Raw genomic sequence first — 20,374 nt, 5'->3', positions numbered from 1 at the left:
TTAATTTCTCCAAGAGTGAAGTGAGAAGGCTGGGGCCTCCTGGGTCCCCAGGACAGGAAAATGCCTGCCAGCAGCTGCCGATGTTCTTTGCCATTTGCTGTGTATAGAGATATCGGCCCTTTAGCAGGGTGTGGAGAGTGAGGTCTAGAGAGAAGTGAGGGGCTTCTCATTTCAGACTGTGGCTCACAGGCCTCAGAGAGCGGAGGTGTGGGGGTACTGGGGTGTGGGGTCCCAGGGTGCTGGTGTGCAGGGGTGCCAGGTGTTTGCCCTCTGCCTGACTGAAGGCAGTTACTTTCCATTTTACTTCTGGACACAGAAGGAACCGGCCCAATGCCAGCTCTGGTGGAATTAGCCTGCTCAGCCCCTCCTCAACAGGCTCAGGCCTGCCACTCCCGATACCCCTTCTATTTTCAGCCCACTCCCAGCCCTCACCAGAAAGGGTCTTCAGATAAGGCTGCAGTTTGGAGGACACAGAGTCTCTCACGATCTTGCAGATCTAGGGGCAACCAAAGAGATGTCAGTGAGCTTCAGACATGAGAAGTGCCATCCACAGGGGCTGGAGAGATGGCTCAGTGGTTAAGAGCACTGACTGCTCTTCCAGAGATCCTGAGTTCAATTCCCAGCAACCACATGGTGGCTCACAACCACCTGTAATGGGATCCGATGCCCTCTTCTGATGTGTCTGAAGAGAGTGACAGAGTAAATAAATAATTCTTTTTTTTAAAGCGTCACACCCACAACTGAGAGTCAAGACATGCTGTCTCCATCTTTTCTCTGTGGCTATAGCAAAATACCGGAGACCAAGTAATTTACAGAGAACACGGGTTTATTTAGCACATGGTTCTTTATAAAGCCTAAGAACAAGGGGCTGGCATCTGCTTGGTGTCAGGAGGAGACTTCTTGCTGCATTGTAACGTGGCAGAGGGAAGACCATGGCAAGTTAGAGAGACATGTCCTAGCTTGGATTCCTCTGTCTCCTCCTATCAAGCAGCAGTGCATCATGGGGGCTCATTTGACCCTGATTTGTCTCCCATAGGCTGTACCTTTAAAGACCATTAACAGACTAATTTGGGGATTAAATTCATGTATCTGCATGAACTCTGTGGATCCAAATCAAAGTCACAGCATGCACTCTCCCTTCCTTTGGTGTCTTTTTAAAACACATGCAGCTAACCGAGCTTCCTTTGTTCCCTTGGCCACCAGCTCTGAAACAGCGACTGTTGTGCAAGACTATACTGCCTGCATACTTGTGTTCCGTGTCTTTCCTGCATGTAAAACTTTGCTAATGGGTATTTGATCTATGCTATAGTGTTGTACTCACTGTTATTGTTAGTTAATTTATTTTTTATTTAATTAATTAACTACTTAATTTGTTGTTATTGTCTCAGATCTTTCATGAATGAAGTAGTGAACAAACACAGGTTGGAACATGGTTAGTCTTCCTTTCTCTGCGCTCTTGATAGTGGTGCATCCTCTAGTCTCAGGTGTTGGTGGGCACCCTCACCTTAGCCTCGTGACTGAAGAGGCCATTTCTGGCAGCTTCCCATGATATGGCTCACAAGGGAAGACACACTGACCGACTTGATGGCTGAGGAAGTCTCTCTATTTCTCTAGAACCGTATTTCCCCCACCTGTGACATGGAACAGGCCAATTCCAGTAGCCTAGATAACTTCTAGATAAACCTAGATAAACCTCTGCCATTGGCAAAATTTGCTCACCTACAATCAACCATTATCCAAAACTATGGAAATGGAAAATTCTAGAACTATGAGAATTTCAAGTTTTAAATTGCATGTTGTTTTGAAGAGATGACGAAACCTCACCCAATCCCACCTAAGACATGGATGCCCCCTTTGTCCTTCACATCCACCTTCTGTAGGCTTCCTGGCTGTCAGCCACGTAGCACCTACCCATCCAGGCCATCAGACCAATCCCGGTGTTTGTGCCCATGTAACTGGACTTGCTAATGAGCCTAAGGTCAGGCAGGCTGTCACTGGAACTTTTATGACAGTGTCTTATCAAGAGTGTGACACAGCACTGGCTCATTTAAGCTGTGCTTTATCCTCCGGGTGAGTACAGGGCCCAAGATTTAGCCTTCAAGGCAGGAAGAAAAGGCTTTATAGGATAGCATCATTCCAAGAGGTGATTCCCCAACTGAATAAAATTGGAATAACCCAGCATCTATCTCTCTGCTTCCTGACTGGGTGTGGTGGTACCGTCACCTCATTCTCTCGCTGCCCTGACCGCCCTTCCATTCTGGGCCACACCTTCAAGCAACAGCTGAACTAACCCTTGCTACCTCTGTCATGTTTTGAACCAGCAATGAGTAAAATAATCAATGCCATCGCTGAGAGACTAGACCAGGAGGATGAAGGAATGTTGGGAATTGAAGGCAAGATTGAGGGGTTACTACACACAGACAGTGGCCAGGGGAAAGGATCTATGGCCACAACATCCAAGATCTCTGTGTCACGATAACTAGACCAGTGGGTCACCAGGTAACTGAGACAGAACAAGGGTGGAAAATTATTCAATTTAAAAAAAAAAAAAAAAAGAATGAAGCCGGGCGTGGTGGCGCATGCCTTTAATCCCAGCACTTGGGAGGCAGAGGCAGGAGAATTTCTGACTTCGAGGCCAGCCTGGTCTACAAAGTGAGTTCCAGGACAGCCAGGGCTACACAGTGAAACCCTATCTCGAAAGTCAAAACAAAACAAAACAAAACAAAACAAACAAACAAACAAACAAACAAAAGAATTATTGCAGGAAATCCCCCAGATCTGAGGAAAGAAATGACATTTAAGAACACTAGGTATTCAGGACTGTCTCATGACCCATTGAGGCTCAAGAGGAGAAGCCTCTATAAAGCAAGAACTCTGGAGGCAGCAGAAGAGAAGCCACTCATGCAATCAAAGTCACCAGAGTGACAATACATCTGTCCCAGAAGCCTGGGGCAGGGGGTGGGTGAGGGGTAAGGGACGTACCTTCTCAGTCCCCAAACAAAGAACTGTCTACAGGCTACCAGGAAAAGTTATAACCCAAAGGGAAATAAAAACCCCCTACAATGACCACAGACTAAAGCCATTCTTTCCCCACTAAGCAGTACTGAAGGTGCTATTTAGAGGAATCCTTCGTGGGTGTGGGTGGGTGTGTGGGAGCACACATGACACACAGTAGAGATGCACACCAGTACAGAGCTTGGGCAAGGATCTGTCTCATTAGGAGAAAACCAGTGAGAGGAAGGAAAGACTGGGGCTTCAACTTGGTAACCCGGAAAACCTTTAAGAAAAAGAAGTTGGTGTGCACCACCTCTCAGTGACAACCCTAAATGTGGGGTACAGATGCTTGCCACTCAAGAGTGAGGGGCTGAGTTCGAATCTCCCGGGCCTGTGTAGAAGCTGGTAGTACAACCATCTGGAACCTAGTGCTTCCAATGGAGAGATGGAAGGTGGAGACAAAAAATGTCCAAAGCTTGAGTGTCACCTTGCTTGGTGTGCTGCAGACAAGCAACATAGGGACTTGCACAGCTCAAGCAAGGTGGAAAGTGGGGACAGACACCTGAGCTGTTCTTTGACCAGTGGGCAGAAGCGTGTGTGCACTGGCACATGTGAGTGCACACATACCCTGTACACACACACACACACACACACACACACACATACACACACACACACACACACATGCACACGCACAGGCACGCAGGTGAGCTGACTACGAGTGTAAATGGTCTTAACTCTCTGATTAAAAGATCCAGACTGGCTGAATGGATTAAAGAATAAAGTCCACTTATTGCTAGGCCTTGGTTTGCAGCCCAGATCCTTCCTGGAGCCCCCAACTGGGGAGAGAGGGAGGAGGGAAGGGAGAGAGGGAGGGTGGGGAGGAAGAAGGGAAGAGAGAAGGGGTGGATAAGTTTCACTTGGGATGTGCTTCTGGTACAGGAGGCCGTAAAGTCCCAAGAGGAACTGGGCCACCCTTCTCTGAGGCCCTGGGCCACTTCTCTCCCTGGCCCAGGATGACAGGGGGTTTCAGGGATGGCTGAACACTCCGGCTACTCCTGAGATACTATGAGCCCTCTGTCGCTTACCCACGAGACCAATGGGTATTGGTTCCAAATCAGCAAATGGAGCCCAAGAGTCTCTGCAGCCTCCCAGGGCCTTAGCTCCCTTCTTGGCCAACTCCCCAGCCTGCTCCAGCCTGCTCAGGCCCTCCCCCTGCAGCCTGTGGCAGGAGGCACCCAAGGTTCTTAAGTGGGGGCTGCTGCCAAGCAGAATATCCTGCTGCTGCTGACCTTTTTGGGACCTAGTACCCAGTGTGGACACAGAGGGTTCTTGCAGTAGGTTACACTGTGGCGGGATGGGGGACACCCTGTCATCTGCACCCTCACTCTAACTGGGCTCCACATTCCACGGGGACCCCGTCTAGATGCCTCTTCCTGGTGCCATGTTTTCTAGGGCAGGAACAGGCAGGGTCGGGGAGGGGAGGAGACAGGAGGGAGGTTGTGGCTGTTCCACTGTGAACACAGAGGCGGGTGCACACAGGCAGTTACAGGAAGGTTTTCTGGGTAGGAGGAAGCCCCTCCCTATGCCTTCTATAGGGCTTTGCTGTAAAGTGCATAGCTCAGCTCTGGGGATGAAGTTATGGATGCTGAGGGGTTGGGATGAAGGCCAAGGTATGTCCTTGAGGCCTCTGCCCTGCCCCACTGATGCCCAGGGCCTCCTACCTTTTTGTAAATGATGTTTTTCAGGGAAGTCTCAATTTTCCTGTGGAACAGTCGGATCAGCCACCTGGAGGTTGACATGTGGGGACATACAGGAGACTTTCAGGTGTACCTGGGAACCCTGACAGCTAGGCTAGGCCTTGGTGGGGGAGCCTCCATTAGACATCTCTCCCCATTTTGCAGCAACCTGCTTGCTGGACTACTTTCTTAATAGCTTCAGACACCTGCCCTTCACCATTTCCACCTCCCCACTGCCCTGCGCCTCTGTAAACCAGACACACTGGCCTGCCTTGTTCCCCAGTACCTCTGCTTCCTCTCACCACAGTTGGTACATGTGGTCCCCTTTGTCCAAAACACCCCAGCAGCAACTTCTACCCACGCATTCTTTTCATCTCGGTTCAAATGTCATTTCCTCCTGCCCCCAGACTGGGCCAGCTCCTCCAGTGCTAAGTGTCCAGGGCGCTCTGTACCTTTCTTAAGTTCTTACGGGCCTTGGTGAGCCCTGCATGGATGCAGTGACATCCTTAATGGTTCTTCTCCCTCCCCCCACTCTGAGTCAGGTGCTTTAGGGAACAGGACTGGGCTGCCTGAGAGCCTGGGGGCAGACAGCCCTGCCCTTGACTACTCGGTGGTGGTCAGGAGACCTCTTTCTGAGGACCCTGGGCAGATGGCGTAAGAGCATGAATATGCTGAGCCGTATTGGCTGTTGACGAAGGGCTAGGTGAGGTTTCATCAGTGCCTGCCGTCCTCTGTGCAGACTCTCCAGGTCTGGTGTAGAGTGTGTCTTGTAGGTGATGATGGAACAGGAATATGAATATCTGTCAGTCCTGAGCTGCCCCTTGAGACAGTGTCTGCTCTACTTGAGGCCCTGCCCCTCGCACACCCAAGGCTCTGAAACACCTGTGTGGAGGAGAGTGAGTCTACAGCTGTATTTTCTGAGGAAGGGGACTTGGGGGGGGGGGGCAGTCTCCTCTCAGGACCGCAGCCCCAGGATACCTACCCCAGCATGCTGCCTGAGATTTTGATATGGACACTGTCAATGTGACTGTCGCAGTTGGAGCAGATGGTGGTGATGTGGCCTGAGGAGTCACTACCCAGAATCAGGTCGGTGGAGATGGAGACGCCCTGGATGCTCAGTTCAAAATTGCCACCGGCCTTGCTGAAAAGGGGGACAGGGGGAGGTGAAGCCTTTCCTCCTGGTACTTCCCCCATTAGCAGGGGGATCCCCCACTCCAGGAATCAGGGGCTTCAGAGAGAAGAGGCAGCTGTGCAAACAAACCTCACAACACTGGGTGTCAGGCTTCTAGCTTGGCATCCCAACCTGTTTCCACATGGTGCCTCCCTCAGAGCCCTTGCTGTGTGGCTTCGTTCCTGTTTCTTAGCCTCTCTGGGCATCTGTTTTCTTATCCAGACTTTGTACTAGCAGTTGACTATGGGGCGTAAGTCTCAGTTTTGTCACTACAAATCTGAGTGTTTGGTGTTGTGACTTTAAACAATTACCGATCCATTAATCTACTAATGAAGTTAAGCACCGTCCCTGTAGGAAGGAAATGAATTTATATAAGGCAGGGGACAGGAATGTGCATGGTCAGCTCTGCCTTTCGCACATTTTTTTTTCCTATCACTAAGACTTATGCTCTGGGTGGCACACAGCACCTCAGGGAAGGAGCCACACCTTTTAGCTGGGCCTAGCTATGCACAGACACAGCATCATGGTTACTGTTTTAAGCCCCTGAGGTTGGGATGCTTGTTATAGAGCAATAGTAGCTGGCTAAAACAGGGAAGAAAGCAAAAGTCCTTAGCTTTCCCTTCTGAGCCACACACACCAACTCAGCTTTGCCACATCCTGCACTGGGATGTAAATAAACTCAGCTCGTCATCCAGGCTTTTAAGTTCTTTTAAGTGGACAGTTCTCCCAGCCCAGAAACCCTGTTGTGACACATGTCTCTAGACAAGGCAGAAGTGGACTTTCCCACCACCCTGGGAGGCACCACTCTCGATGCCTCCAAGTGCCGCCAGTCCATCCAGCAACCCTTGCGCATGAGACTCACAGGAAGTTCTTCCTTGACATCCACTTTCCATTGATCTTGATGCTGGCATCTTTGATGAACACTCGGAGGCCATCACTGGGCAGCATCTCGATCTTGGGATTAGGAATATGAAATCCATCCACAGCCATGCTGCAGAGGAAAAAGTCTCAGTCAACATCACCCACATGCCACCCTGGACACACCACTGGGTCACCCCCGTGCCTTAGGCTGCTTAGGTTCACCGTGGACGGGCAGTTTCCACCTTGTAGGGTGATCATCAACAAAGACGGCAAGCCTCACCTGTAGAATTCGTAGGAACCCTTTCCCAGGTGCTTGATCTTAAAGACCCCAGAGAAGTCAGGAACACTGATAGCCTGTAGCTCCTTCTGCAACTCAACCACTCCCTGCTGGCACGCTGGAGGACAGAGCATAGAGAGGCAAGCTCGGAACTCAGCTCACAAGCAGGGCTGGAGGCTCCTGGCAGCTCCAGACCCTTGAGCCTGACCTCAGAGATGACAGCGGGATGCAGCCCCTGCATCTTCAGACAGCCAGGACCTTGAGCCGGTGACTCACCTACTCCTCCCCATCCTGTATGCCACTCCGATGTCACAGAGATAAAGACACAAAGAGGACCATGTCCCAGCACTGCTCTGTGAACACTGGAATAGTCATTCTTGGACAGTGTACCATTCTTTTGATTTTTTTTTCAACCATTTGAACCACAAAGACCATCTTTAAGGATGTATGTGTACACCTTTCATCCCAGCTCTGAGGACGCAGAAGCAGGAGAGCTTCAATATAAGAGCGTGCCGCAAGATCCTGCCTCTAAAACAACCAAATGCCGGGGACATGGCTCAGTAAAGGACCAGAGTTCAGATCCCCAGAAGCCACATAAAGCTGGCGGGTGGGGTGACTCGTCTGTAATTCCAGTGCTCAGGAGATACGGACAGGGGTCCCAGAGCTAGAACAGCTATATCAGAGAGCTCTGGATTGAAGACCGGCCTCAAAATTTAAAACGGAGAATGATCAAGGAAGACACCCAGTGTCAATTTCTGGCCTTCGCACGACATATGAGCACCATCACACACACACATCCATGGGTACGTATGCGCTCATGTGCATGCTCATACACACACACACACACACACACACACACACACACACACGCTGTGCACGGTGCCTGAGGAACAACACCCAAGCTTCCCCCTGGCTCCCAGGTGTACCCACCCCCGTTGTAATGTATGCACACACATCCCCAAACGAAAACTTTCCTAGCTCATAGGTCATTCAGAAATATACGGCAAGCCACACTGAGCCTGCGGGCTGTAGTTTGTCAATCCTGCTCAGATGTAACAACCCCAAACAGTCGGTCAAGTATCTCTCTCTCCACACCTCCCTCTGGACTGCAGTCCCACTGATGAACACCTCTATAGCCTCCAGACTCTGACTACAGGACCTTTGCACACGCGGCTCCTGCTAGCCACCTGTTCAACTTCTCCTCTGTTCCATCGCCAGTTCTTCAGGAAGCTTCCCTGACACAGACGTTTAGCATCTTCACAGCCTTAGTGTCTCATTTGGAGCACCCATTCTTTGTAACTACGCATCTGTTCCCACGACTCTGATTGATGTCACGCTCCCTTGCTAAATGGACATCTCCCGAAGTTGGTGCCATGCCAGCTTTTATGTATCAGTGTGTCTCTGGTATTTACCGTGGTGCCCGGCATGTACTATTTGTTGGGTAAATAAATGAATGTCCCAGAGGCAGGAATTCTGCTACCAGTGATCATGTGGCTAACAGCACCAATTAACAGGCAACCATGCCCCCGAGGGGAGAAGAGGGAGGCAGAGAGGTGACCTGAGGTAGCTTCCAGTTTGCCAGGAACCAGCCCAGATGCCATTATAACCAGCAGTAGTAACAGTAAAAAGCACGGGGGTCTTCCCATCCACCAGCACTGCTCCCTGCCAAGCTGAGCAATCCTAGGAAGGGGGTCCTTCCCTTCCCTCCCACACCCTAGTGCTCTGGTCAAGAGCTCACTGCTGACATATGGTAGAGTCAAGATGGGAGATCAAGGCTTCTTGTTCCCCAAGTTCAACCTTTGGATGTGGGCATACAAATGAATAATAGGCTTGCTGCATTTTTTAAAAACTCACTCCAGTTGCCACATGGGACACTGGAGCTGAGCCTCTGCTCCCACAAAAGCTGTCAGTCACCCATGCACTCATGTGACATGTATGTACACACGCGCGCACACACACACACACACACACACCAGCTCTGGATTTAAACACAACCATATCCTCATCGACGTTCATGGGGGAATCTGTTTGCATCCCTGCGATGGCCTGCATGGCCTGGAACATGCGTTCTGGGATAGGAAAGCAGATCCCCTGGGACCTGCCCCGCCCCCCCACCCAACCTGGTCTGATCTGAACTAGGATCGCCCTGAGTTCTGCAGTTCCTCTCTCTGCCACCAGGAGGCAGCACTAAGCGGCCCCAAGAAGGGCTTCAGTGAGGACTAGAGCGCCTTTGCTAGAGACTCCTCACCTGCAGGAGTGCTGTGTCCCACCCACCCAGTCCTGCAATGGAAGAATGGGACCGGTGGATCTGTGAGGCGCCTGGCAGAGAAGCAGGTGAGCGGAGTTGTTACCTGCCTGGCCTTTGGGAGGAGCCTGGGGTAGCTTTCCCAGAGTCTGCCCGCAGTGTGTGTACATCTCACTGGAGGCGCCCCCCGGCACCCCCTGCCTGCTTAGTCTCTAACAAAGGAGGTAAGGCAGACGACTGACTTTGGAAAGAAAAGGCCTAGAAATGTCACGGTGTAGAGAGAAGGGACCGTGGGGACCCTCAGAGCCCCGGGGCACTTGGAATCTTCTAGAGTAGTGTGATCCAGTCCCAGCTCTGACACTTTTCTAGTCCTATGAGACGGTGCCTTAGTTTCTTTCTATGTAAAATAGGAGGGGGGGGGAAGCAGTGAACTTGCCAGGCATCCGATTTAAAGGGCTGTGCACCCTAAGTGCCCTGTCAGGGAAGGGGAGGAAGAGAGAAAGGCATCCAATTACCGAAGTCCAGACCCTTCTGGGAGATCATGGCCACGAAGCCAGGGTCGGTGGCGGCTGTCAGGGCTGTGCCAATGATGGCCAGCAGCAACAGGGCTGACCATTTCCGCACGTTGTCAGGGGCCCAGGTCATGTCCTCTAGGGCAGCCCAAACCACAAGGCCTCGGATGGGAACCTGAGACCTATAAAGAAGCCTTCTGGGGAAGGGCAGGGCAGTAGTAGAAAGAGGAAGGAGGAAGGCAGCCGTGGGGGCGGGAGGGGGAGGGCAGCTGCGGTTCCCCATCAACGTTGGGGACCAGTCCAGGGGCTGCCCCAGTGGAGCCTAGAGGTCTGTGCGAGCATGGGCATGTGCGCATGTGCTGTGCACGTGCACGCGCCCACCCATGCCAGCACGCGCGAGCCTGTTGAGACCTGTGGCTCTGGGACGGATTCCTCTTCCTAAGCAGTCCATCCTTTTCTTGCGTCCTCCTCGCCTCATGTAAGGCTTTCTTTCAAGCTGGGTGGTGACCACACGGAGACTCCCTGTCTCTAGTTCCTATCCCTTTGGTTGTATCCGTAGTAAATTGTTTAAAAAACGGGACCTTTGGAGGTGTCCCCCATCCCAGGCTGCAGGGGTACTTTTTTAGTGCTCTAATTCTGGAGTCTTGTCCTTGGCATCTCAGCTACTCTTTAAGGCTGGTCTCAGCCTCTCTGTGCTTCTCTGTGCCTCGGTTTCCTCTCCTATAGAGTGGTGGTGGGGGGTGGGGGGGGACTATCACCTTCGCCCCTAGCTTACTGTGAGGACAGGATGGCCTTCCAGTAGGGAAAGCAGGCATAGTGTGCCTTGCGAGAAAGAGAATCCAGATGGGAGCCTTAACCGGAACTTCAGAAATAAATACGAGAATCAGTTACATGGACTCGTCTCCAAGACACAACACCAAACATATTTTAATTTTCGCCTGTCCCATTTTTTTTTTCCTGGCAAGCATAGATAGTTAGTTCTGCCTGTTTGTTTTCCTATCAGACATGGGATCCTATTGGTTAGCCCGGGAAAGTTCCCTTTCTCTGAATACATTCTCCCCCGGCTTTCAATATTCCATCGTTTCCTAAACCCAGTTTTCTTAACCAGATATCTGTTTTCACACATTTCACCCCTCCTTCTCAGGGACCAGGATTTGAGGCTTCTGAGGGGACAGTAGGCTTCTCTTAGAGCCAAGATACTTCTAACACCATCAGGAGCAGGAGGCGCTAAGCTGGAGGGGCAAGGTGGGAACCCCCACCCCCATCCCTCCCCTCCTGCAATCTAGTTCAGCTTTGCATGCAGGGCTGTGAAGTTCTGCAGCAGCCTCAGGCCCCGAGTGGGAGTGGCCCGGTCTCCATGGTGAACAGAGGGGGCTGGACTTCAGAGGCTCAAGGTTTCTCACGCCCCACCCCAATCCCCTGGATTTTATGGAAGTCTAAAAATCGGGATCCTCCTATCCTCCTGAGGGCTCATTTCCTTTCTTCCTTCTTTCCTTGTTTCCTTTCTTTCTTCCTTCCTTCCTTCCTTTTTTTTCCCTCATCACTTCTTTCTAAGCAGATCCTCCTGCTATCTGCCCAGCTAGGAGACATTGCCTTCCAAACATCGGAAGAAACACAGAGCTGTGTACACAGGACCTGCCAGATATTGCTCCTCCTATGCAATGATATTTGTAAAGGACCCTGCTTTCAAGAGGCGGTGAAGGGGAGACGCCAGGAATTCTTACCCCTGGGTTTTCGCCCTCTGGATCTCCCTCAGAACATTTCTTCTGCACCCGAGGCAGCTGGGATCCATGACCTGTCATAAAATGCCATTTTCAGAAAATAATCCTGGACACCTTCCCATTCAGACATACACTCGGGCAAAACACCCGTGCATATAAAGTGAAAATGATTTTCAAAATACATTTCAAAACATAAAAATAAGGCCTAGAGCAACGCAGGAACACACGGAGAGTAGGTGTCCCAGGTTTAGGAAATTTTGACATTGTGCATATACCCTAGTGTAATTTCTTTGATTCTTATGGATTTCTGGTCTTTTTCCTAAGTAATTTTTAAGTATGTATATGCCTGGGTATCTGTGCGAGTGTGTGTTCATGTGTGTGCACACATGAGTGCAAAGTGACTTCAGAGGCCAAAAGAGGGTCACAGACCTCCCTGAGCTGGAATTACAGACAGTTGTAAGATGACTGAAGTGGGTGCTGGGAACTGAATCCGGGCCCTCTGCATGAGATAGAAGACATTTTGTTTTGCTTTGCTTTGCTTTGCTTTGCTTTGCTTTGCTTTGCTTTGCTTTGCTTTGCTTTGCTTTGCTTTGTTTTTTTTAACCACGGAGCCCTCTTTAGCCTGGACTTTTATTCTGCTCAGAATGTCCACTTGTTTCAACCTCACCCACACTATTCTGCTGACCGACGCCACACGGCTTAAGTGATGAGCAGAACCTGAGGTCACAGTAGGACTTCATGGGGGGACATCACAAGTGGGCTGGCCCAGAGGCGGATTCTGTGCACTGTCTTGCTCTAGGTTCTTATTCTGTTGAAAGGTAAACTAGAGTGAGTGCCACATGGACCTGGGCTCTGGCTCAGGCCTTGTCACCTGCTCCTAGTGAGAGTCTGCCTAAGCTCCAGCCCTGCTTTCTGAAGCCATTTTTCCTTTCTGGACGAGACAGTGTCTGTGCTGAAAGTCAATGAAGTGAGCCATCAGATGTGAGGAGATTTGCACACACAGCTTCTAGCTTAGTCATGATTCAGCTCCGCTCTGCTCTGGCAGGGAAGGCCCAAACCCCTACTGTGACAGCCTACCAGGGTCCTACTGCAGAGATGGGGGACCTCTGGCATCTGGGTTTTTCCCTGAGTGCATGCAGCCCTACACTTAGCAACTCCGTAGGTCAGCAGGCCCCAGCCGCAGCGGTTAGGATTGGCTGTGGAGCCTGACTGTCGTTGACCTGAGTTCCAGACCTACTGAACTTTGCTGACCCTCAAATTTCTCCTTTGTTCCCAAACTCCATCCTTAGACACCATGCCTATTATTAGCTCTGACCAACTTTTGAGACCAGTCTGATCTACAGAGCAAGATCCAGGACAGCCAGGGCTACACAGCAAAACACTGAAAAACAAACAACAAAAATAGATGTTCAATTGTGGCAGCCATGTATTATAGTTTTGCATTGTTTATGCTCTGAATTTAGAGCTAGGAAGTTGTTTTTTGTTTGTTTGTTTGTTTTGTTTTGTTTTTTGTTCTTGTCTTTTAAAAGTTACAGGGTCTACAAAGGAAGCTGATGGAATTCCCTGGAATGAGGGCTGTTACAATGAGAGACCAGGGTCACAAAGGGACCTGGAGAGGGAGGGGAAACTAGACATTACGTGAGACAGAAGCAATACAGTATATGGAGATCTGAACATGATAGAAGTTTACAGGGAAGGAGGGGCTTCCCTCTAACCTAGTGATTCTTAACCTTCCTAATGCTGCGACCCTTTAATACAGTTATGGTGACCCCCAAACATAAAGTTATTCCATTGCTACTTCATAATTGTAATTTTTCTACTGTTATGAGTCATAATGTAAATATCTGATGTGCAGAATATCTGATATGTGACCCCATGTGTAAGGGTTGTTCGACCCCAGAAAGGTCTCGACCCACAGGTTGAGAACCACTGCTTTAAAGCCTGGAAAAGAACTTCATTAAGAGTGAGAAAGAACCAGGCACTGGTAGCCCACGCCTTTAATCTCAACACTTGGGAGGGAGAGGCAGGCAGATTTCTGAGTTCGAGGCCAGCCTGGTCTACAGAGTGAGTTCCAGGACAGCCAGGGCTATACAGAGAAACCCTGTCTCGAAAAACATAAACAAACAAACAGAGTAAGAAAGAGAGCTAACTCAGGAGGCAGAGGCAGGAAGATATCTTTGAGTTCCAGACTAGCCAGGGTGACATAGTGAGACGCTGCTTTAAAAACTGAGAGTTGGGGTGGTGGCTTCAGAGTCTCCTTCTCCCCACCCCAGACAGACTTCTCCCTGGAGTCACAGACCAACTCTCAGAACAAAGGAGAGGCCTAAGCTTTTATGCCCTTCTAGGGGTAGTGAGAAGTTTCACATAACAATTTCATTGTTAACATGTCAGGACATCTGTCTCATGCACATGGAAATCTATGTGTATAGATGTATATATTAGATCTTCTCTTGGAAGTGTTTGAGCATTGATGCAGTGTGTGCTTTCTAGAAACAAGGGCATTGTCCCACATAACCACAGCACTGTCAACAGTCCAGAGCCAGCGGCCAGCTTACAGACCCCTTTCAGGTCTCATGTGCAGTCTCCACAGGGTCCAGCCAGGACTCGGGATCCAGGCAGGATCTGCCACTGACGTCACTTGTGTCCCCCGAGCCTCCTGTGAGCTGAAACAGTTCCTCTGTGTTCCCTTGTATTTCATGACCTTGACATTTCTGAAGAACAAGCCAGCTACTATCTGAAGAATGCCAGTTTGGGATGGTCTGAAGTTTTCTGGGGGTTGGAGTTAGGCCACACATTCCCGCAAGGGACCTGGTAGTGATGCTGCCTTCCCAGTGCCTTAGTCTGTGGCATTAGTTGTTGCCTGCTGGGGAAGTTGCTGTTGTCTGTGGTTCAGGTGTGTTGAGAAGGCTTGAGGAGGGCTGGCAGATGGGGTGCCAGCCCGCAGGTGTCGGCGTGCCGTTCTTTTCAAGCTTATTGGGTATATGGTCTTTAAAAAGCAGAGTGGGGGGGGGGGGGGCAGGAGGCATCTGAACATCATGTGGCAGCTACCATAGTCACACTCAGGGCTGTGACTCAGGACAGAGCCCAGGCACATATTTCTGGTTCACCTGATTCTTCCAAGTTGATGCTGATTTGGCTGGTAGGTATGTTTTCATCCTGATACCCTCTGGAATCAGGTCCTGACCCTCAGGGTGACCTCCTAGGACAAATCTCAAGGTTTCCAGAGCACCTGGCTGGAGACAGAGGGGAGGAGACATTATCCTCTGGGGGATAAAAGGGGCAGAGTCTGGGAAGCCAGCATCACATCTTCATGCCTCTGAGTACAGGACCAGTCCCTATAGGAGGTCTCTTCCTGAACACCCGTTCTTGGCCTTTGTGCTTGTCTGAAAGTCTCTGAAGCACCAGGCCTGGGTCACAGTGCAGTCACTGACTGCTCTCTCTTGTTAGGGGCAGGCCAGGTCCACCCACTCACCAGTTTCAGGAATGGCTAGCACATCAGCCAGCTTGTGTCTCCTTACCTGTTAGGTGGGACAGTGATGCTGGCCTCATGGGGCATCAGGAGACAAGGTGCACGGCAGCTGAGTGGGGACATGGGGGTGCCTATGGGACTATGGCTTGCTTTTTCCTTCCTTCCCCATCTCCGAGTCTATCCACGCCCGCAGCTGTGGGGAAGACAGGAACTTTCATAATCTAGATTCCATACTTCCAAATTCAATCAAGCCTGGGTTAAATATTTGGGGAAAACAAAAACCAATCCAGAAAGTTCTGTAAAACTTGAACTGGTCCCATGCTAAATGCATGTGAATGTGGTAAGATGTGGGTGCACCCAGCTATAGCTCCCCCTCAGAGCTCCTTTCTCTCCAGCCTTGACCTTGTGTTTGTCTCTCCTCTCTTTTGTACAGTTTACTGTTTATGGGGGGTTCGGGGACCAATCCTCTTAAGGATACTCCTGACCTCTTGAGGGGAAAAGTGAGGTGGGTCTTCTGGCTGAGAGGCTGCACCTCAGGCCCTCTGCATTCAGCCAGCAGCGCCTTCTGCTTAAGGAAGCAGGTTCAGTGAGGTTCCTGGGTCCAGAAGGCTAATGCTTCAACTCTCAAGATCCCCAGAAACCTGTGCGTAGACAGTCTGGCACCATCCGATGGCCAGGGCCTGTGTCCTACCAACAGGACAGGTGCTCTTGGAAAACTCAGAGAAGAGACAAGAGTGCTACCTGATATACCTTTCTAGAACAGTCCTGATGGCTACAGGCAGGATGGAGGGTGGGGTAAGAAAGGATGGACTGGGGCCCATGCAGAAAGGGCTATCATATCAGAGTGGGACCTGTGCGTCCAGCCCACAGGAAGACTTCTCTAACCTGGAAACTGTCGTGTAGAGACAGCTATGGTGAGGAGGAGGGAATGTTAAACAAAGGGACAGAGGATGTGGTCTTTAGGGCTTATAATGTGAGACTGCAAGAAAAAGGCATTGTGGATGAGGCCACGGGGGCGTATTCTGGTCTTGTCCTTGAAGGTAAGTGACTTTAAGTATGAGGGTCCTTCTGGATGCTATTTGATTTGGGGGAGGTGACACTGCAAATTTAACACATTTGCATTCTTTTGGTCCCCAGTCATAGATCTCAGTCCAACGAGCCCAGGGGCACATCTGAGGACCCTGGATGGAGTTTAGCCACTGATGTAACAGAAGAGTAGGGTGGGAGTGGGGTCTAAATTATAATGAGAGGAAACAGTTTGAAGATAAAGACTGGAATCCGCCCCTCCCCTCACCCCACTGATAATAGTTAAGTCCTGTCTTCAATTCTTTAACAGCTGCTGCTTGTGACGGTGGGTACAGCCCCAGCCAATGTCCTGCAAGCCTTGTGATTTCTGACTAGTCTAGTGTGGGGAGAGTGGGAAGGGTGAGAGAGAGCAGTATGGGCTTAGGAGAAGCAGAAGAGGGAGGGAGCTCTAGGCCTGTGGCCATTTAGCTACCCAGAGTTTAAAACAACAAAACCAAAAAAACCAGAACCACCACCACCACCAACAACAACAACAAAAAACTCCAACATTACTGATATCACAGTTTCAGATTCGCAGGAGAGAAGAAATCCAGGTGGACAGAGCAGCTGCAGAGATCCAGGTGGACAGAGCAGCTGCAGAGATCCAGGTGGACAGAGCAGCTGCAGAGGTGGAAAGAGGGGTGAGCCTAAGGGCAGCACGTGCGCCATGTGCATATGTGTGCACTATTAAAGAACTCAAAGCGCCCATCCCCACCAATATGTGCCCAGCCTAGAGTCCAGGACTGCTACGGTGGACCACTGGAGCTCTTAAAGGACGCTGAGCTGAGAACTCTTAAAGGATGCTGACCCGAGACCTCATGCCATGGAGGGATGGATTTAAAGCTTCACTGGGTAAAGAAAGGCACAGAATCTTCACTTGGGGCCTGTAGATGCCTGGGAGGCAAGCACAGCAGGCCGAAGTCTTGGCCACCACAGTGCACCTCTCTCCTCTGTTACTTTAAATCTAGTCTGATCCTCGCTCACTTGGCCCCAAAATGAAAAACGAAGGTGTTTTCAACATTTGCAAGGGACATTAGAATCGGCACACTCAGCTCATATAATGTCCGGTTGCAGATCCTGGGGCTGGGCCATTAGAAGTTATCCCTGGTCCCTGGTCCCTGGTCCCTGGTCCCTGGTCCCTGGTCCCTGGTCCTCCTCCTCCTCCTCCTCTTCCTCCTTCTCCTCCTCCTCCTCCTCCTCTTCTTCCTTCTCCTCCTCCTCCTTCTTCTTCTCCCTGCCTGCCCCCGAAGAGCATGGCCTCTTGTTTCATATGATACTGTTATCATGCTCCGCCTTACACAGGCCTAGAGTCTGTAGCAGACAGGACTACAGGCAGAGAGCTCTGAAACTCATATGTCAAAACAGACAACCACCACCCCCTTCAGTTATGCCAGCTATTTTGGTCATAGCTCCACAAAAGTAACTAACATATGTCTAAGTAAAGTGATTACCCCACAATAGGAACTAAGGCTGCCCCTCATGTAGGAACAATTATGTCACTGTGGGACGGGGGCTGCTGCCTATACAGAAACAGACACCACAGCAGGAATGGAATAGGGATTTGCAGAAGCAGGGCCTGAGCTGTGATCAACTGGACCATTTTCAGAAGGGCCGCATGGCTGTGTCTACTTCGTTTTGCTTTCTTCATTTCTTTTTATGTTTTATTGTTGCACCTCTGAATGCAAGGCTGAGAACTCAGTACCCCTGAATGCAGGGCTGAGGACTCAGTACCCCTGAATGCAGGCTGAGGACTCAGTACCCCTGAATGCAGGCTGAGGACTCAGTACCCCCGAATGCAGGCTGAGGACTCAGTACCCCTGAAGGCAGGTTGAGGACTCAGTACCTCTGAAGGCAGGCTGAGGACTCAGTACCCCTGAATGCAGGGCTGAGGACTCGGTACCTCTGAATTCAGGCTAAGGACTCAGTACCCCTGAAGGACTGAGGAAGCCAGGCCCTCTATGTTCTCAGCACAGCTGTGCCAGTTAACTCTCTTCCTGCCTTTACCTCTGCTTGTCCCCTTGATGGGCATCTTGAGACAGGTGGTAGAACCTAGTCTTTTGGGACCCTGGAGTCAGAGTCTTTGCGCTTAAATGTCAGTAATAATAAGATGTCATTTTTACCATTTCTATAATGTTTTTGGCCACTTACTGTTTGTAAAGTACAATGTGGTGTACACCTCGGCTAAAGTGAAGGCTGGCCTGCCTTTCCCTTGAGCCCTGTCAAAGCAGACTCTCTTGACACTCTTTCTGCTCAGGTCAGCCACAGTCTCTCTCTGATGCTGACAGCTGGGAACTACAATACCCACAAACATCGGTCCGTGGTGCACAGCAGCATGGGTGTGGCTGAGTGATCCAGGGAGCCACTCCATGAGAACCACCAAGGGCAGTGTCCTGTAAGTGTGTGTGTGTGGGAGGGTCTTTCCCCAGGTGCCTTCTGTCCTGAAGGAGGCTTCCTTCCTGTCCTGGTTAGAGTTCTACTGCTGTGATGAAACACCATGACCAAAAGCAACTTGGCTTATGTATCCTGAATCACAATCCACCATTGAAGGAAGTAAGGACAGGAACTCAAACTGGGTAGGAACCTGGAAACAGGAGCTAATGCAGAGGCCATGGCTGCTTTCTCGCTTGCTCCCTATGCCTTGCTTAGCCTGCTTTCTTGTAGAACCCAGGACCACCAACCCAGGAATGGCCCCATTCACAATGCACTAAGCCCTCCAACAACAACAATAACAACCACTAATTAAGAAAATGCCCTACAAGCTTGTTCACAGCCCAATCTGATAGAGGCACTCTCTCAGTTGACGTTCTCTTCTCTTACATGGCCCCAGCTTGTGTCAAGCTGACATAAGACTAGGTAGAGAAAGGGGAGATGAACACTAATAAAATGTTTTCATGTTCTGCGCCTGACTGAGAAGGGAGGATGGCTTTCATAGATGAAAATACTGACTTTGATGGTTTGATGGTTTCAACTATCAATCTGACACAATGTAGAGTCACCTGAGAAATGAGTCTCAGCGAGGGGTTGTCTAGATCAGGTTGACTTGAGGAGCGTGAGTAGTGGAGGGGTTGTTGTCTTGATGATATCAATTGATGTGGGAAGACCCAGCCTAAAAGTGGGCGGCACCATTCCCTAGGCTTAGGTCTTTAACTGTATACAAAAGGAGAAAGTGAGATGAAAGACTACCATGCACATGCTCATTCTCTCTCTGCTCCTGACTGAGGCTATGACCAGCTGCTTCAAGTTCCTGATATTTTTGAATGATGGAGTATAAACTGGAGTCACTTGTGAGTATATAAGCAAGGCCAGGTACAGTTCTAAGGTCCCTGAACTTGTGCTTAGTGCAAACTATCTACAGGACATCCCAAAGAGGCAGGCTCAATATCTGTCTTAATATTATAGAGGGAGACAAGGCTCAGAGCCTCACAGCTAGCTGACTGCTGAGGAGTTGATGTGGTGGACACCAGAGACTGCACTCTTGACCCTCTGAAGCTCATTCACAAGAATGAACCATTGACCAGAAACTACAGGTTCAGAGAGCCCAGCTGCCCGAGGACATCTGAGGAGCCTCTGAGCCTGGATCCGTGCCCATGTTTTCCGTCTTCAGCCTTATCTGCCCAGGAAGGAAACTAAATATTGACAGGGTGGGACATGTAGTTCATCTGCAGCTGCTGTTTTCCCAGCTGTGGAGAGGCAGTCTCCCCTCACTCGATGAGTCAGTCCTGGACTCTAGTAGGTCCTGAAAGCCAGGGCCAAGTGTGGCCACCGTGAGAAAATACAGAGGACAAAGAAGATAAAACAGATGCATAAGCCGACACTGTTACAGCCACACGAGGCATCTTACTCAGCAATGAAAAACAGCATCCCTGAGAGACAGAGCTTGCACTTCCTCTACTCCAGACCTTGTCCACACGTTGTCTTCCCGCAAGTCTGTGTTTTGCAGAACATCACATAAGTATACTGGAGAGCTTGTGCCCTGTTGGGTTGGGCTTCTACCATTGAATGTCACACATTGGAGCTTCCCCATGGGTTTCTATTCTCAGGAGTGCTGTTTTGCCTTGCCGAGTAAGATCTGTTGTGTGGACATAACAGTGTTTGCTTACGCATTCATCACGTGGGCGAATACAGCTGCACTAGCAGTCACATACTGGACTCTAGAGGAATATGCATATTTTACTAGAGAAACCATCTAGAAACGGTGTTATTGGGCCTTATAGTCTGACCCTTAGCATATGCAACACAATCCCTATGTAGCCTAGGATAGCCTCAAACTCATACTTTTCCTGCCTTAGTGCTGGAATTATAGATGTTTGCTGCCTTTTC

The 20,374-nt window shown here is 50.2% G+C and overlaps 1 protein-coding gene and 1 long non-coding RNA gene across 7 annotated transcripts in view; one reads left to right on the top strand and one right to left on the bottom strand.

Annotated features, from left to right (window-relative positions):
• The window catches only part of Bpi (bactericidal permeablility increasing protein), a 26,471-nt gene extending 16,307 nt beyond the window's left edge, over positions 1–10,164 (bottom strand). For 2 of the 4 annotated variants that reach the window (NM_177850.3, NM_001356542.1), the window contains exons 1-6: positions 9,803–9,986; positions 7,046–7,160; positions 6,767–6,895; positions 5,716–5,874; positions 4,719–4,782; positions 433–496 (exon numbers count right to left, since the gene is read on the bottom strand). In NM_177850.3, coding sequence (NP_808518.1) covers positions 433–496; positions 4,719–4,782; positions 5,716–5,874; positions 6,767–6,895; positions 7,046–7,160; positions 9,803–9,932 — 661 coding nt within the window. In that variant the 5' untranslated portion in view covers positions 9,933–9,986. Of the gene's footprint in view, positions 1–432; positions 497–4,718; positions 4,783–5,715; positions 5,875–6,766; positions 6,896–7,045; positions 7,161–9,802 lie in introns of all 4 variants that reach the window. The other 2 variants (XM_017319055.1, XM_017319056.2) reach the window with 2 other exon arrangements.
• On the top strand, positions 9,248–20,374 carry Gm34571. 3 transcript variants are annotated; one of them, XR_866912.1, is made up of 3 exons: positions 9,248–9,376; positions 16,579–16,662; positions 16,784–20,374. It is a non-coding gene; the product is annotated as a predicted gene, 34571 (long non-coding RNA). The 3 variants fall into 3 exon arrangements; XR_866911.1 differs by having other exon boundaries at positions 16,579–16,906; positions 18,309–20,374; XR_866913.1 differs by having other exon boundaries at positions 16,579–18,446; positions 19,454–20,374.

Source organism: Mus musculus, chromosome 2 (genome assembly GCF_000001635.26).
Source record: "Mus musculus strain C57BL/6J chromosome 2, GRCm38.p6 C57BL/6J".
Taxonomy (NCBI): domain Eukaryota; kingdom Metazoa; phylum Chordata; class Mammalia; order Rodentia; family Muridae; genus Mus; species Mus musculus.
The sequence above is the reverse complement of the archived record's forward strand: the minus strand, read 5'-3'. Positions and strand labels throughout refer to the sequence as shown.